This window comes from Cydia pomonella, chromosome 2, assembly GCF_033807575.1.
Source record: "Cydia pomonella isolate Wapato2018A chromosome 2, ilCydPomo1, whole genome shotgun sequence".
Classification (NCBI taxonomy): domain Eukaryota; kingdom Metazoa; phylum Arthropoda; class Insecta; order Lepidoptera; family Tortricidae; genus Cydia; species Cydia pomonella.
Window position 1 is genome coordinate 8,977,137 of NC_084704.1, and position 18,238 is coordinate 8,995,374.

The window sequence follows — 18,238 nt, forward strand, 5'->3', positions numbered from 1 at the left end:
GCCTAGTTTCATTTCAATGAAATTTCTCCTTTCATTGAAAAAAAAAACATAAAACACTGAACCAGGGCTATAACCACGAAAATCGAAGTTCATCAATTGCAGGCATTTTTCTCTGTCACTCTAATTACATCTTAGTGAGAGTAAAAGAGAAAGATCCCGCAATTAGGGAATTTCGGTTTTTGCGGTAGGCCCCCTGTTACCAACCAATAAACTGTTTTATTCATTAACCCCCTTATTCATAAACGCGTACTAAAGTTACGATGCCGCTGATCATCGTTTGTCCCTTTCCGACGTATTATATGGAAAGGGACAAACGATGATCAGCGGCATCGTAACTAGTACACGTTTATGAATAAGGGGGTTAGTAGTTAGTACTTGTAATCGATGGAATGTTTATTTCCAGTAGATGTTAACACATTCTTTTTATCAATATTGCCAAAAAGAATGTACTAGTAACTTCTGGGGATATTTTCCACCTTTTATTAGTGGTAACTACTGGGACAAAAATCTCAGTTTTTACCAGTAGAAACATAATCCCTGGTCTGTTTGAGCAGGTAGGCACTAATCATTGTATGGTGGCAAACCAAATAGTTCAGGGCTAAAGTCCTCCATGGAATCTAGCGTGAGCGTGGCGCCAGCCTCTTTGGCCTGCGCTCGATCCAGCCGTGGGTCGGGCACCATCACCACCTGCATGCCGGCCGCACGCGCTGCTCTGACGCCGTTCAGAGAGTCTTCAAACACTAGACACTGAAAAAAAACGTTTCACTGTTATATTATACATAATGAAAACACTTCTACACGAACTAAGGAAAAGTGAACCTAATGCCAGATGAGTAAGTAATAAAACTGATCTGTACATACAAAGTGAATGATGCTTTCTTTGAAAATGACATCTCATCTTTCTAATTCTGGGTGGGATTTTTATTTTACCTATTTTTTTCCTCTTTTTGTTTGTGATACAACTGATAAAGTAGGTGCTATGTCATATTCGTATGTATTCAAATATGTAGTTTCAATATAGTACAGTAATAATATGGGTCCACGTAACTTACTCAAAAATATGTCCCATTATAGTCCTCTTAATTCGCCGATATAAAAGAGCTATGAGACATATTTTTGTGTGCACCCATATTTTATGTACTTGACTGTACCATGATTAAGTAATGAAACTAATCTCTAGTATTATACAAAGTGAAAGATGCTTTAAGTTAAGTTTAAACTCACTTTCACTGACATCTCGTCTTTGTAAGTATGGATGGAGTTTTTTTCCTCGTTTTGTTAGTGACTTTTTGGTATTGTAAAAATGTATGATAAAGATACTTTACCTTTTCTGGTTCAGGCTTATCAGGAAATCTATTTGCTGCCACTAAAAATATATCTGGGTGTGGTTTGCCCAACTTGACTTGGGGATCGGAAGAACCCCATGTTTTGTACGTTAGCAAATCAAAGAAAGCATGATGCTTTTGCGTTTTTAGATCGTATGTTTCTTTGCTACTACTTGTAGCCAATCCGATAGGAATTTTGTTTTTGTGTAAATGACGAATGAGTTTCTCGACTCCTGTAAGTAGATAAGAAAAAAAAATTAATGCAAACAATAATAATTAACACTTCTGCCGCATTTCGGCAATGATCCAAAAACGTCATTATGGTAAATACGAAAGTACATAGGTTCCTTTATGAGTGACATCATCATAAACAAATAATAAAAACTTTTTACAAAAAGAAGTAAACCTACATCAAAAAGAATAAAATAAAATATTATTCTTATAAAGAATAAAATAAAATATTATTCTTTTTTAGGGTTCCGTAGTCAACTAGGAACCCTTATAGTTTCGCCATGTCCGTCTGTCCGTCTGTCTGTCTGTCCGAGGCTTTGCTCCGTGGTCGTTAGTACCAGAAAGCTAAAATTCGGCATGGATATATAAGTCAATAAAGCCGACAAAGTCGTACAATAAAATCTAAAAATTTAATTTTTTTGAGGGTACCCTACACGTAAAGTGGGGGTGAATTTTTTTTTTGGCTTCTACCCTACAGTGTGGGATATCGATGGAAAGGTCTTTCAAAACTAGTAGGGGTCTTCAACAAACATTTTTTTGATAAAGTGAATATATTCGGAGATAAACGCACCGAAAGAAAAAAAAATGTGTCCCCCCCCCCTCTAACTTTTGAACCATAGGTCCAAAAAATATGAAAAAAATCGTGGAAGTAGAGCTTAAAAAAGACATTAAATGAAAACTATAGCGGACATGATCAGTTTAGCTGCTTTTGAGTTATCGCAAAAAGTTTCTCCTTCATAGTAAAAAGACTTACTTTAATTAGGTACTGATTATGCAAATTTGCCTATTTGTTTAACTCGCGTGAAAGGTACCGTTTCATCCCTTGGTTAACAATTTACTATACTTTAAGCTCCAGTTTAGCTTATTGTGACGGAAGAGTAACTACGGAACCCTACACTGAGCGTGGCCCGACATGCTATTGGCCGGTTTTGTTTAAGTATGTGTTACCAACTGATATGTTTGAAGTCGGTGCCAAGCCAAACTTTGAAGCATACCATGATTTTGGTGCGATTCGATAAGGATGCGGCTATATAAATATGTAAATACAATACGTTGGATTGCCTTACACGACCGCAATGAACATACTTTCTGTAGGTAAGTACCTACTAAGAACACACGGTCGAACCTTCTTAGCGCAGTCCATATCATGTTTGTCGGTATATTAGTATAAATCCAATGCGTTAATCCAAAGTGATAATATTTTATTTTATCCTTTTTGAAGTAGGTTTACTTTTTTTTGTAAAAAGTTTTTATTTTTCCATTTTTAGTTATAAGGCATTGTTAAGAGCTTACGAGTAACGCGTGACGCATAAATGAAAAACGCAATCATGTTTAACACTAAATTTGTTAACTTTAATAAATAGTTAGGATTTTCCTTGAGTGCGTCTGGGAAATCATTCCTGCCACTATACTCTAAATCTATCCTCCGCCCCGCCACTGGCCTAATCCCTCAACCTTCCAATCACTCGACCTCACAGCACATCAACCCCTGATCACTGAAACCCTTGACCCTGAACCACCAACACCAAACCTTCAACCGCTATTCCCCGATCCTTTAACTCCTAATCCTAACCCCCAATTCCTCAACTTCCAACCCCTTAGACTCCGACCCATCAATTCACCACGCCCTCGACCCCTTCACATCTCAAAGCCTGACTCGTCAAGCCCAAACCCCTCAAACCCCAACCTCAGACCCCCGTCTACCTCACATACCTCTCACACCTACCCCTCACCTCTTATTTCCAACACTGCGTACATCAAAAATCATAATACACCCATTACATTTATTTATATTATCATATACAACTTAAATAATATCAAAAGTTATTCCAAAAAAAAACTTACATGTATCACAATTATTACAACAAAAAAATACACCCAATTATAACAGGTAAGTTCCACGTACATATCGCCCGTGGTCTTTATAATCAGTAAGTAGACTTACCACGAGTTTCACACTGACATATTTACTATAGCGTAACTTATTTTAGTTATTTTCTATGCATATCGCTCGTACTGGCATCCTATTAGTCCGAGCGAGATGTATAGAAAGTAAGTTACGATCACGTCAGTTAATATGTAGAGTCAAACTCGTGGTAAGGCTACAGTTGCACTACATCAAATTGGTAGTTTACGAGAGGAAATGCTTGAGTTGCTTAAGAGGAATTCCTAGTGGTGATTTTTCCATACAAACGCTCTCGACTATTTCCTCCCTGGATTTTAAACCTAGAGCAATGATTTTTTCAAATAAGATCAATATCATCAATATCTGTGCCGCTATGTTTTGCTTTTTTGGATTATTTTATTTTGAAGAAACTTACAGCGCTCAAAAATCGCAAAAACGGCTCAATTGAATTGGCTGTAAAAAAAGGCACAGTATACAAATATGACAATAAATATCCAAAAAATCAAAACATAGCGGCATAGATTATTCCTTCCTCTTGCAATTTCCAAAATTTCATAATGATTGGTTGCGTTTTGGAGGAGGAAACAGTCGAGAGCGAAACCTCGATTTTTGAGTTTTTTGCGAGTGAATTTTAGTCCGAGCTGCAGTTGTCCTTATCGCACGAATTGGAGGCGGAGACAGTTTATAAATATACGTACACAGAAGGATTAGTGATGGGCATAACATCCTTATTAGGGATTGCAGAACCGGTACTGTTTTAAAGAACCGGGATTTTCGGTACTGGTGGAAATAGGAACAGGGATTTCCCGGTACTTTCGGAACTGGTCTAATTATTTCATTATTTTAAATAAAACGACAGCATTTTGCGAATTTAATAATCAATTAATCACAATAAACAAGGCAATTTTTTTTAGAAATACTTATAGTATTTTACATTGCTCACACTTGTGCGTCACAAGTAAAAGATAACTACTTTGATGTTTGCCACTAGATAGCAAAAATGAAATTACATTAACGAGGGGATTTATATATAAGTATCGCAGTCGTATTGTATAATCCACCGTATTACAATACGGCTAGCCGATATCAAAATAAGGGCCATTTTGAAATGCGGCGGTTCAACGATTAAGGTAGGTATGTTGGGTAAATACCGGATGCGGGTGAAGAACGTAGGACATTCATGTCTCCCTAATTTGGCTTTATTTTTTTAATGTTGGCAACATTGTGTAAGATGCCATTTCATTGCGCCTCGACTGCCAGTGTCCCCGCGTCGCTCAGGGCGTCGGGCTTGTGCTATGCGCAATCACAGGGAGCAAGATATTTTCGCAATTTTTTTCTTCTATCCGATCTTCGCCCTGTAATTTATTTTGCGTATTGTGACGAAACTGTTCTTGTTTTAATGTATAATTTCTTTTTCGATATTTTTTATATAACTATCCAATCAAAACAGACCTAGGACTGCTGCAGACCGATATCCGATCTTGACCCTTCCAGGTAAAGATCCGAGAGAAACAACCCGATCTTTACCTATTTAAAAAACAGCAGTGATTGTCAAACTTTACATTTTCTTCAATTTACCTACTGAGCTACTTAATTATCACATTTATTGTTTTCTTGATCACACTTTTGTACCATTATTTTTATCCAGTACCACTACCAACGCGACGGTAAATCAAAAGGAAGAGATTTTGGGAGTCTATTTTGTATGTATGTATATTGTATGTGTATGTACACCTACTTACGGACAATGTCATTTTTTTAATTTCCGCAACTCAAAGGTAGCCTGGAAGAGATCGCTTTTTAGCGATAAGACCGCATGTTGTTTACCTCTGTGCTTATGTTCCTGTTTTCTTTTGTATTGTTTTCTTTTATTGAGGTGTGCAATAAAGAGTATTTATATTGTATAGAGATGATGATACATGTTGAATTTTATAACAAAATCGAGTAAAATAGATAGCATATGAGCAATTTTTTGCAATAAAGTACCTACACATACAGATGCATATGTAGATGTGCACGCATACATACATAGCTAGTTTCGGATACAAAATAGAGATAGGGCTTCGAAATTAGTTTCCTTAAAATGCTTCAAGAGGGCTCCCTTTTCCTATATATTTACTTTACTCTTTACATACGATCCTTACGTTTTATAAAAAAAAAGATTGTATATCAACTATATATATAATTTCAAAATTATACCAATAAAATCGCAATTTTACTTATTTTCCATACTTCAAGATGGGCTCTCAGTGACTTTGACCTTTTTAAAGAACTACTTACTCTTTTTGATTTCTAAGTTTGATTCTTATTTTTTTGGCGACCTTCATTAAAAATGACTGGGCACGATTATTTTTTTATTTCGATTTTTGTCCCTCCTACTTAAGCACGTAATATCTTCCAGTACATTCCTTTCAATAAACAATACATTTACACTTTCACTAAACCTGTACAGTTCACGAGATCTTAAATTGTCAAAACTTCGAAACCTATCTATAATTTTAGTCGTTTTTCTTATTTTATTACTTCGGGTAAACCTTACAATAAGAGGTTTCTTAGCACATTGCTTACATATCAAATTGCCTTATATTAGGTATCAAAGTTTGAGAGCCACAATTTTACCAATTTTTGTATCAGGGTTAAGATCGGATTCAAAAATACGAATTAAAAACTTTCGATGACAACTTTTAAGTTTGTAATTATTGGTGGCTGCAATTTATATACATTCGAGAAGGGTAGAAACCGGACCTATTTTTTTGTGATATCTTATTCTCTTTCCATTAGAAGCAACTTTTTTTCACCATCCTATGTTCTCCCTTGATGGCAAAACACTCGTTACCCTAAAAAAAGTATGTCTCATCTTTACACAGGTACAAAACTGAAACCGTTCTATATTGAAAATTACCAAAATTCAGGCCGAATCTACGGTTATTATTTAACGATTTGCTCCGTACTTCAAGAATCTATCATGTGCTGAGATCTTGAAAAAACGTTTTTTCACGAGTTCTCTCAATTGGTCCCAAAATTGTCCGGCATTACCCCAACATACTTTACTCAGATTGTCATTGCGATACGTTCTTCAATAAGGCGACCCAAGTTTAGCCCCATCGTACTACAAGTAAAATAGATTGTAGTTTAACCATATATTTATACCTACTTACAAAATTTCACAACACACCGTGATCACACCCAAGTTGGGTCACGGATAGGTACAGTCAAGTGTAAAAATATGGGTGTACACATCTTACTCAAAAATATGTCTCATAGCATCTTATACCAGTGTAATAAGAGCGTAGTACCATATTTATGAGAAGATTCTTTCGATACATATTTTTGCACTTGACTGTACGACGACGACCGAAGCAGGGACATCATTCTTTTTTGCAGTTTTTACCTATATGGTAATTAATAGATACAGTATAATATAAAAATGAAAAACAATATTATGTGATCAAAATATGAGATCTGTGATATGAGACCAAAAACAACTTGCTTCGGGCAGCGCAGGATGAATTCCGTCCGGCTCGCGGGCGACGTCGACATGTCGACGCAACGGCGCGCAATGAGTGAGCGCTCACGTCTCGCGTCTGTGTGTGCGCACTGACACTTAGATAGCTCCCGCTCCCGCCCACCGCAGCGCGACAGAAACATAGCTTCAAAAATTCGAGATTTGAAAAGTTGCTCAGCTAGGAATTGCTCTTAAGAATACAGTCAAATCACCATACATGTGCCTTTAAAAATTGAGGAGTTCCCTCAATTCCTCGTGGATTCCATCATCAAATCAGAACCAAAAATATTATGGGACCACCTTAGAGGAAACTCCTTTCAAACAAAAAAAGAATTACTCAAATCGGAGCACGGGTGTAGGAGTAATCTGTGAACATATTACTTACATTTAAAAAACTCATCATCATTATCATCAAAAAATCATCATCATCAGATCCACTTCATCAAGTTGATGGTTTTTGAGAGAAAATGCTCAGTTTGGTTAAGAAAACACCCAAATCACCATACACGTGCCTTTAAAAAATGAGGAGTTCCCTCAATTCCTCATGGATCCCATCATCAGATCAGAACCCAATTAAAATGGGACCAACTTGAAGGTAAATCCTTTCAAACAAAAAAAGAACTCAAATCGGACCACAGGTGTCGGAGTAATCGGTGTACAGTCGCCATCAGATATATCGGAGCGGCCGAGGTACTCAAATATTTCTGAGCAGCAATAAATTTCAATAAATTCTTTACAGTAAATGAGGTCAATAACATCTGAACATCCAATTCGCCATAAATATATGAGCAGTGGTTTTTCAATTAAATCTGACCACACAACGAGACAATAATATCTGAACACACAACTCGTCAAAGTTATCTGCACAGACAGGGTGATCATAAATATCTGAACATTTAGGGAAAATATACCTTAAGTCACTTGGCATATGATTTAAAATTTTTTAACGTAGGTACTACTACGCTCGAATACATTTTCAACACAACCACCATTCGGTTTTGTCAATGTCAAAACTAAAAAGAGATTGCTGGATGTAGGGTGTATACATACACTGCCTGAGGTAGAGCGTGACGTCATCGTGATACTAATGGCGTCCTTATCTTACTCTTATTGTGCGAAACGTGCGGCATGCATGAGTCGCCCGGACTCAGTGACTCTTTCAGATATGGCCTTTTTGTACACATTTATGTTTTTGTTGGGATCTAGTTTACATAACAATGATAATTTTAATTCCTTTTAATACCGCTGAACACATGCGTCTTGCGTGCGGATTTGTGCAGGGCCGCAACCTTGGTCGTGAAGCGAATGTACGCCCGCCGCAATCGAACACCCTCTTATAGGCAAATCGAAAATGCTATCAGAACACATTAGCTTTACGCTGCTCGCTGCTCGCTTCTCGCTAACCGTGTGCGGTGGGACAAGTGCCTTCTCATTTTCAGTTCGTAAACTAATAAAATATGGTTAAGGGCTAAATGTACGGCAAATAAGTCCATGATCCTATTTATTTTCATAGAATGATATCATTAGGAATATTAAGAGTAGTGAAAATAAAAGAGAGTACCTAATAAAACGAAAATATACCTTAGTTTGAAATATAATAATAAAATCATAAACACTACTACATGGGTAACAAAAGTTAGTATTGGGTGTAACCTCCTTCTGCATTAAGTACCGCTTGCAGCCTTCTTCTCATCGAATCGACTAGATTCTCGCAGGTAGTGCGGCCTATAAACGACTCCCACACGTTGTAAGCATGAAGTCTTAAGTTTTCCTTTGTGCGACAGCGGCTTTCGTCCCATTCTTGGACCATTTTTCCCCACAAGTTCTCGATGGGATTGAGGTCGGGGCTCTTAGCCGGCATTTTGATTCTAGTCAACACATCTCTGTTTTCATGAATCCATGCTTGTACTAACCTAGCATTATGCACGGAGCTATTATCTTGCATGAATGTAATGTGTTCATTCGGATAAACAACGTTGGCAGTTGGTAGAAATGAGTTTTCCAGTATATCTTTGTAATCGTTTGCATTCATTCGTCCTGTTATCTCTACCAACTCCCCCGGACCATTCTTACACATCCAGCCCCAGAAACCAATCGTGATACGCCCGCTCTGACGATTAGGCACCACATTTGGCTCGAGATACCGTGTATTATCTGGTCTCCATAGACTCACTCTGCCGTTATCAGATGAGCAGAAAACCTTTTCGTCCATAAATATGACGTTGTCAAAATTGTAGTTTAAATAAGTCGCAGCGAATTGTAACCGCTCAGCTTTGTGTCGGGCAGTGAGAGCCGGCTTCCTTGCCGGCACTCTATTTCGCAAGCCAGCTTCTTTTAAACGTCTTCGTATTGTGCTGCTGGACACTTGGTGTATATTTGCAAATTGTGTTGTGTTAATAAATCTGTCATCGCGAGCTTGATTCACAATTGCGACGTCTTGCCCTCTTGCAGTACAGCGCGGACGTCCATACGAAACATGGTTATTTATGTTTCCTTCTCCCTGCCATCTTTCCAGCCATAAATATACAGTGTTTCTCTGAAATAAAAAACTTATTTTTAATTTTAATTGCGTTAAATTCAAAAATACTAACTCATCAACATTTTCCTTTTCCCGTTTCGAATGTCATAAAATATACTCACCGCTACACCGACTTCATTTGCGATCTCTGTAACGGGCACACCATCGTTCTTTAGTTGTATGATTTTTCTTTTTATTTCACTATCAATGCGATAGGGAATCATCTTAAAAGATTTTTTAACACTTAATAGGTAGATATAGCAATTTACATCCAATGCGATCCAATTGATACATGAAGACGATAACAATTGCTAGATAGTTGTCAACGTCGAAAAAAGTACGAGTATTATCTAGTATTAGTTGAAGTGTGAAGCTCTTCAAAAGAGTTTGCACGTGTATAATGAAGTGTTTATTACTTGCCATCTATGATCAATACATTTTTACCCTTAGATCATTCATAACGGGAGCCGCCTTTCATAGCTTACCCCTCTGCCGAAAATCCTGAAAATTTATCAAGATTTTTGTATGAAGTAACGTTTATCTGACGTAGCTTGATACGTTACGTACGAATCGCCATACATTTGACATACCCCTCCCCCGCAAAAAACGGCAGACTATTTTTGTACGGGAAATGACAGATAAGCCTTCTCCTGTTATAAAAGCTCTGAGTTTTTACCCTTTAAAGTAGCAATGTATGGCCGTTAATACAACATGAAAGACCCTTTTTGTATTTTTTTTCTATTCTCATCATGAAAATTGAGCGGTACGGAGGCTTGAACTCACTATGTTTTTTTTTGTAGTTTTGAAAAGTAACGAGTTTCTACACCGTGTTTTTTTTTATTTGCGTTAATTTCGAGGGTGCATTCCTGAGCTTAAATTAAGTAACTTTCTCAAAGATACCGATATTCTAATTAACTCCATTTCGGAGATAATCAATCATACATTTTTATATTATAAGGCCCTTACGAGCGTGTACACTTGCCTTAGGGCCTGTTTACTTATTGATTAGTGTTTAGTGCGAGTTCATACATTTGCTACTAAACGTACGTACTATCTCGGACGATCGATGTTAGAAATGACATTGATATATCACAGTTTTCAATTGTTTGGTTGAGTTAAATGTAATGCCCGTGTTACAACAACGCTATATGCAACATTTAGTTACTTTTTATAAAAATAAAAATAGTAAAAAAAAAAAAAATTTTGATGTTAAGATTGTTTAGTTTTTAATAAATAAAAATACTAAAATAAAAATAAAAATAAGAACATGAATTCTTAACAAAATACAAAAAATAAGCACAATTGAGGATTTGAACCCTGACGCAACGGTATATAATTATGATTTCTTATAACTAAACCGCTAGGCCATGGTGACCGACGCAATAGTAGATGAAATATTGAAAAGCATTCGTACCTATTTTAATTTGGCAGCTTCAATATTACATATATACATTTGATACTTGCACGAAATTAATGACGTAGTGACAGATCAAAACGTGAGACACACATATGCAATGACAGTATGTTACCGTTTTCGTGAATTGCCAAAATATTTTATTCAAATGTGTGTCTTGTAACAAGACCGTGAAGTTGCTTTTCGCAGATTTATATTTTGTATACCTACTTATTTTGTAAAAGGAATATTAACTACATCTGTAATTCTGTACGATTACATTTAAACTGTATGCTAAGTGATTTAAGGTATATTTTCCCTAAATGTTCAGATATTTATGATCACCCTGTCTGTGCAGATATTATTGTCTCGTTGTGTGGTCAGATTTAATTGAAAAACCACTGCTCATATATTTATGGGGAATTGGATGTTCAGATGTTATTGACCTCATTTACTGTAAAGAATTTATTGAAATTTATTGCTGCTCAGAAATATTTGAGTACCTCGGCCGCTCCGATATATCTGATGGCGACTGTACATACCTACATAAAAAAAACTTGCCACAACCGAATACAGAACCTCCTCTTTCTATGAAATTGAAATCGGTTAAAAATGTAGACTAAAAAGTCTTGATTGGCGCCGACAGCTGTAACGTCGCTCTTGCCTATCCGAGCGATAGGCAGACAACGAAAGGACCATGGGCAACTTTGTATGGACCCTGGTCCAAAAAACCAACAGAAATGTGTTAGGTCATTAGCTAGGTGTTGATACGAGGGCTAATCCAAAAGTTGTGAGTTGCTCCAGCTCTACTCATGCGATTAAAATTGTATTTATACTATTGCGAGTGATTTTTCAGTGCTTATTAAAGTAATATAAATACATTTTTAGAAAACGCTTATTTTTGTTTTTATTTTATTTTTACTTCGACGCGTCGAAGCCTAACCATCAGTCATGAAAATCAGTAATTGAGACTCGATATGTGCTGTCATTTTATAGACAGTTTTTGTAAAAAAAAAACAAAAGTTTTTAAGGTGCTACTAATGACGAATCTCGGCCGTTCTTTTACGTAAGTACTTATAAATCGTTTTGATTGAGTAAATATTATTATGGTTTAATAGGTGTCAACAAAGAGTCCTTTCATTAAAAGTAAAAATTACTGATGTTTAAAATATATATATATATATGCATATATGATTATTTATTGATTTATACATTGGAAATAGCAGAAGGAAGATAATAATTAGACCCGGGTAAATTTAAGTTCGATTTTCAAAAATTTCAATACGAAATTCATTTAATTGTGCCCAAAATTGCCGTTATACAAAACAGCTTTCAGTTAAAAATATATAAAAAAAAAAACTATTTGCATAAATTAAAAAAAAAATGATGGCCATAAGTAGCATTGAAATATCCCTCACTATAGTATAAATATTTTTTTTATCGCATGAGTAGAGCCGGAGCAACTAACAACTTTTTGATCAGCCCTCGTATGTTCTTCACTTCGTTCTATGGGCACCAAGCGGAATTGTGCTACCATACTAAATTATTTGTTAAGAAGCGAGAGACGTCTGCAAACGATGCTATTAAACTTAGAATAAATTTAAAAGTGGCAAAATTATCCATGGTAGTAATTTTTCCACTTTAAAATTTATTCTAAGGTCAAGAACTGAGATATTTGTATTTTGTCAAAATGTCATCCAGAGGCATAGTAAGTAAATTAATTGCTGCAAGGTAGATGTTCGCGCACCGCTGCCAGCGCGGCAAACCATTCGCCGCGCTCGCCCAGCAGTGGACTCTATTGACTAGGTAATAAGGGTGATGACATCTTGACTAAAATACAAATATCTCAGTTCTGCAATGGCATTCCGCTTGGTGTCCACAGAACGAAATGAAGTGCATAGAAATACCTATCTAATGACTTAAATCTCAACTCTGTTGGTTTTTGGACCATTTTGACGCATAGCCCTTTAAATTTTCGCTGCGACTAAAGGTAATTTGGAAAATGAAGTTATGTTTTTTTTTTCTAGTTGACATAAGTACGTATTGTTCGTTCCGATATTTACAACCAAAAGAGCAACTGGTAGCAAAAAATAATCTTACCACATGTACCTACTCATATTTTCACTATTGTGAATGTGGTGATCTAATATAGATTCTCAGAAATTATTTTTACGCCTAAGACACTGCGAACGGTCGGCTCCCGTGATAGACTTGTAAAAGCAAGAATGTCATTTAAAAAGCAACTGTATCGTAATATTATTAAGGTTCAAATCTATGTTACAGCTCATAAGATAACAGTACCTGGGGGACCGAGCTTTGCTCGGTTATAACTATTTATTGTAATATGGTGGTGTATAGATGAAAATCTTAACTAAATTTTTTTACGAAATGAAACTTGTCTAAAACAATAAAAAATTATATATAAACTTGAACATATAAAAAAAAAACAAAAGTTAGTCACCGGGCGAGATTCGAACCCGTAACATTCGTTTCTAGCCGTCCGCGTCTTAATCCGCTGGACCAGCCAGACGGACAGTGGCCGGCAACACGAAATTAGCGACCATATTCTGCGTCGAAAGAAAAACGCATGAAATCTCGAAAACACGCGTTTTCCCAAACATAAGACTAATCTAGATCGATTGTATACCCCCAAAAACCCCCATATACCAAATTTCAGCGCAATCGTTAGAGCCGTTTCCGACATCACAGAAATATATATATATATACAAGAATTGCTCGTTTAAAGGTATAAGATATTTTGATAATGTAGGAGGATCGACCACCTCGAAGTTGGCGGCCGCTTATATTATTACATAGATATGAATCTTAATACTCTCACGATACAGTTGCTTTTTATAAAGGGCATTGTTGCTTTACCACGTGGCTAATACGGGAGCTCACGGCTCGCATAAAAGAAACAAATGGTTTTTGTTTAACAGATTAGGGTCTGGGCCTAAAAATCATTTAAGAAATTCATACTTTAAGTGGTCTCTTACCAGGCATTATCTTACAGTCAGGGAACAGTTCATTAAAGATAGCCCGAGTTTCATCCAAGAACTCGTCTACAGTTATTGGCAAGTTGAGCCCCTGAATAATGGATGCTGCAAATTCCCTGCTCTGTTGCCCCATTATCTGGCACTTCAGCTCAAAGGTGAATGTTTTTCCATACCGAGACGCTACTTTTTCAAACCCTATCGTGTATAACTCTTCTGTGTCTGTAAAAATAAAAACATTGGTTTGAAAAGTATTACAACTAGTTGAATACATTATGTCAAAAATATAAAGACCATAATAATACACATTTTATAGCTACCTATATCTACATATAGTACATTAATACTCCTCGCCTCTCCACAGTTGTTCACTCTTGACAGAGTGGTCATTCACCTTTGACATTGCTACATTCTTGACTAATTAACTAGATTAATTACAAATTTTATCAACAACGCTAGAACCGATTTAGAAAACACCATTGCCGAAAAATAGGTATACATATTGCTTATGTAATAAGAAGTAAGTTATTAGATACAAATACCAATAGTAAAGCAAAACTTACTATTTCTATAATTGGTAATTTGAAATGTGTAGGTACATAGTACATAACTACCAACAACCAACTTACTTAATATAAGTCCATCCATGTCAAATAAAACATGGCTCACAGGTCGAAACATACTTTATTTATAATATAAAAGTATCTTTATATACACTTAGTATCACAAGAACACCTCTTTGTACTAATTCAACTGATTGTATAAAATGTATCTTAAATTAATTTAAGATAAGTAGTGTAAACAGCCACTGAAATAGATAAGCCGACCATGATGCTTATATCACTTATATTAATGATGTTGTAGCTATCTACAATTACATAACAGCCTAAGGCCTACAACACACCGTTGTATCGCAACTATATTTTTTTTATTTTCCTAATTTAGAACTACCTATAACATTAATTGGTAAACGGTGGTAAGCCAAAGAGTTCAGGCTTGAATTCTTCCATGCTGTTTAATACAAGGGTGGCTTCTTTGGTATAACTTCTGTCAAGTTTTGCATCTGGCACCATTACTACTTGCATCCCTGCTGCTCGGGCTGCCTTGACACCATTAATAGCGTCCTCAAAAACTAAGCACTGTAAAGAAGTGAAATATTTTGAATCAACTCATAATGGCTCTTTTCCAAAGCCTTTCTGTAAATATATAAAATATAACATTAAAAATTTAAATTTATATCTATATGGTTACAAAATCCATTTTATGCCAATAAACTAATACTCTTAATGTAGCATGCATTTAGATAAAAAAAACTGCAATGAAATCGGCTCATCCATTAAAGAGCTACGATGCCACAGAAAAACAGACAGACAGACATTGGTGTCAAACATATAACACCCCTCTTTTTGCATTGGAGGATTCCGCAAATGAACTAGTTTCTTTACTTTTTACATGTTCTGAATACATATTTTGCTTATATATTACCATACCTGCTCTGGAGCTGGATTATCAGGGAACCTTGATGCTGCTACAAGGAAGATGTCTGGAAATGGTTTGCCTTTCTTAACTTCTGGATCTGATGAGCCAAATGTTTTGTAGGGAAACAGTGAGAACAGTTGCTGGTGTCGCTTCTTGGTTTTCAGCTCATAGCTTTCTATACTTGAACTTGTTGCCAATCCAATAGGGATATTGTTGTTATGTAAATGCTCAATCAACCTTCTTACACCTAAAAATATATATATTTGAGATATTAGCATCAAATTAATGTAGCATGCATTTAGATAAAAATTAAATTAATTTACCTGGTAAAACCTCAGTATCTGGAAACAAAGCAGCAAATTCCTTTTTACTTGCTTCTATAAATTCATCCCGAGTCATTGGCAAATCTAATCCTTTAATTATCATATCAGCAGTTTCGTGCATTTGTGAACCCATCAGGCTTATTTTCAATTCGTAGGTATATTTTTTACCAAACTTTGACACAATATTTTGAAATGCAACTGTGTATAAATCTTCAGTATCTGAAAACAAGATATAGTGTAATTTACAGTTTACACTGTAAAAGATAGAAATCGTGTAAAGGTAATCCAGGGGGTTTTATATCAGCTAGATAAATATTGAAAATTAGTTCATTTTACTTATGAAAGATAAAGTATGTAAATAATAATATTATTAAAATTAAATTATGACTACTTATAAAATAAAACGACTAAAACTAAACCTACCTAGAAAAAATAAAGAAACCTAAAACAGACCCTGGCCTCTTGGCAGGGTGCCCATCACGCAGGCAGCATTCCCGCGCTGTATCGCGACGGCAAGCCTTTGCGCGAGAAAACTGCCTGCGCGAGGGTCTCCCGTTGCCTCCCTCAATCGCTTTCCAAGCTCCCTGTGGAGCCCACGCGCACCCTTGCCCCACGGACCAAGTGTCTCGACACCAAAAGCTACGAATTCGTAGTTGGTGCCGAGACAGCTATATTTATTAGTTTTAAAACGCTCTCGGGCGTCAGCCGCCGCCCTGGCGTTTCTGCTGGTCGCTGGCAAGTAGGAAGCTGCCAGCGTATCGGCGCAAGTAGCGTCCCACACCAGCGCACGGCCCATCCTCCAGGGGATCAACGACATCCCGTCGGGGCGCTTACCATCGTCCCGCACGATCTGGGGCTCCAGAGCTGCGGGGACGTTGGCGCTGACGAGCGCCCTTCTCAGGATGTCGTTGAGTGCCGCATGACGGGATAGGCGGCCGGCGCCCGAAGAGCAAGCAAGTCCGTGGTGCCCCAGACGATCTACGGTTGCCCCACAAGAAGCGCAGCTGTGGTCCACACATACATCAGTCCCCACTCTGAGACCGATGGCTATTCGAAGTGTCTCCGGATCAATAAATGTGCCTGTGTTTGGTGATGGGTATGCGTGTAGCCAGTGTCCAGACTCTGGTCGGGAAACCGCAAGGAGCCTTGCGCGGTCCTTACCCGAGGATGTATGGATCAGGGATTTTAGGACGACGTCGGAGGCTATGTTGTCCCAAGCTCTTTGCCCCTTAGGTCTAGGTGGTAAATTTAAGTGCAGTCCAGCTATCCAGGCACTCTTGGCTTCCTCCAAGCACGCGATCTCGCAGTTTGTTGCCGGTAAGGCTTTAAGGATTTTACCTGCGAGATCAGACGTGCTATGGATTGAAGACAAGAATGCCGGCAGAGCAACACTCGATATTTTAGTTTTAGTTCCTAAACCGCCAAACCTAATAGGCAAAGATGCTTGGGTCCATGCCTGTTCATTAAATCGGACATTCAAAATCGATTCCAGTTGTGACTTGAGGAGGCTATGGATAGGTTGAACTAAACTAGCGAATTTCCAGATAGGGCAGCAACGGAGCAAGTAGGTAAATTTGGGAACCATCAAACAAAATTTTAAAATAAATAAAGCCGAATGGCTACTAATTTTAATTAAACGATCTGAATTCATGCGGAATTTAGATATAGATTTTGCCAAAACAGACGGAATAGCTTCATCGAAAATAGTTGAGCCGAGAAGGTGGAGATTGTCCTTTGATAAAACTTTAATGTTTGGGGCTAAACTTGAAAAACTTTGACGTATCTGGGGTGCTAAAGAGGGTTCTAAATTTTCGGAAATGTACAATTCACATTTGTTTTACAAGGGGGCAAAGTTGTTGTTTAACCGCTCCTGCTAATTAATATTGATACCCGAGCAAGGGAAAGATTCCAAAATTGAACCACGACCGTAGCGAGTGGTTCGAGAAGTCGAATCTTGAGCGTTGCGAGGGTTTCAATGCACGAGGGTTAAACAAACTTTGCTTACGAGTGAAACACAAAATTTTTCACCACACCAACACAAGAAATCTACCAACTATGATATACCAAAAAATTCAAATAAAATCAAATCCAAATGAACGTAATAAAAAAAATATCATTCAAAATCATCATTTAAAAGTCAATTCTACTAGCTAACTTATGTTGTTTCCTTATGGAAACAACTCAAAATTTGCATCTGATTACTTTGCCCCACATGTAGAAATGCAACTTTCTCATTCGTTTTTGAACAATCAAGAGGGCCTTTACTAGTTAGTGTGGTGAAAAGAAATATATATGAACAATCAAGAGGGCCTTTACTAGTTAGTGTGGTGAAAAGAAATATATAATACGGACTTACTAAGTATAAGTCCATCCATGTCAAAAAGGACATGTGTTACCGGAGTAAAGGCACCCATATTTGTTAGTTACCAAATAACAATGAAAACTTCGTGAAATAAATCGTTTTTGTACCATACGAAAAATAATTTTCAAACTAAAGATATTTTTTGCGCTAAATTATTAGGTTATGCCGAGTACACACCGACTTCACGCAAGATTGACTTTTTA

At 36.9% G+C, this 18,238-nt stretch overlaps 3 protein-coding genes across 4 annotated transcripts in view; all 3 read right to left on the minus strand.

Moving 5' to 3' along the window:
* Positions 1 to 18,238, minus strand: part of LOC133533192 (putative hydroxypyruvate isomerase) — a 114,169-nt gene that overhangs the window by 90,529 nt on the left and 5,402 nt on the right. The window lies entirely within an intron of this gene.
* On the minus strand, positions 112 to 14,613 carry LOC133533253 (pseudouridine-5'-phosphatase-like). Its single transcript, XM_061872209.1, has 4 exons — positions 14,501 to 14,613; positions 13,875 to 14,093; positions 1,326 to 1,558; positions 112 to 747 (listed from the first exon to the last, which is right to left on the minus strand). The coding sequence occupies exons 1-4, from the start codon at positions 14,550 to 14,552 to the stop codon at positions 562 to 564; spliced, it is 690 nt and encodes a 229-aa protein (XP_061728193.1). The 5' UTR covers positions 14,553 to 14,613; the 3' UTR covers positions 112 to 561.
* Positions 14,537 to 18,216, minus strand: LOC133533239 (pseudouridine-5'-phosphatase-like). 2 transcript variants are annotated; one of them, XM_061872201.1, is made up of 4 exons: positions 18,084 to 18,216; positions 15,674 to 15,892; positions 15,362 to 15,597; positions 14,537 to 15,010 (listed from the first exon to the last, which is right to left on the minus strand). In XM_061872201.1, exons 1-4 carry the CDS (start codon positions 18,085 to 18,087, stop codon positions 14,831 to 14,833), a joined length of 639 nt encoding a protein of 212 aa, XP_061728185.1. In that variant the 5' UTR covers positions 18,088 to 18,216; the 3' UTR covers positions 14,537 to 14,830. The 2 variants fall into 2 exon arrangements, with proteins under 2 accessions (XP_061728185.1, XP_061728177.1); XM_061872193.1 differs by having other exon boundaries at positions 18,030 to 18,216.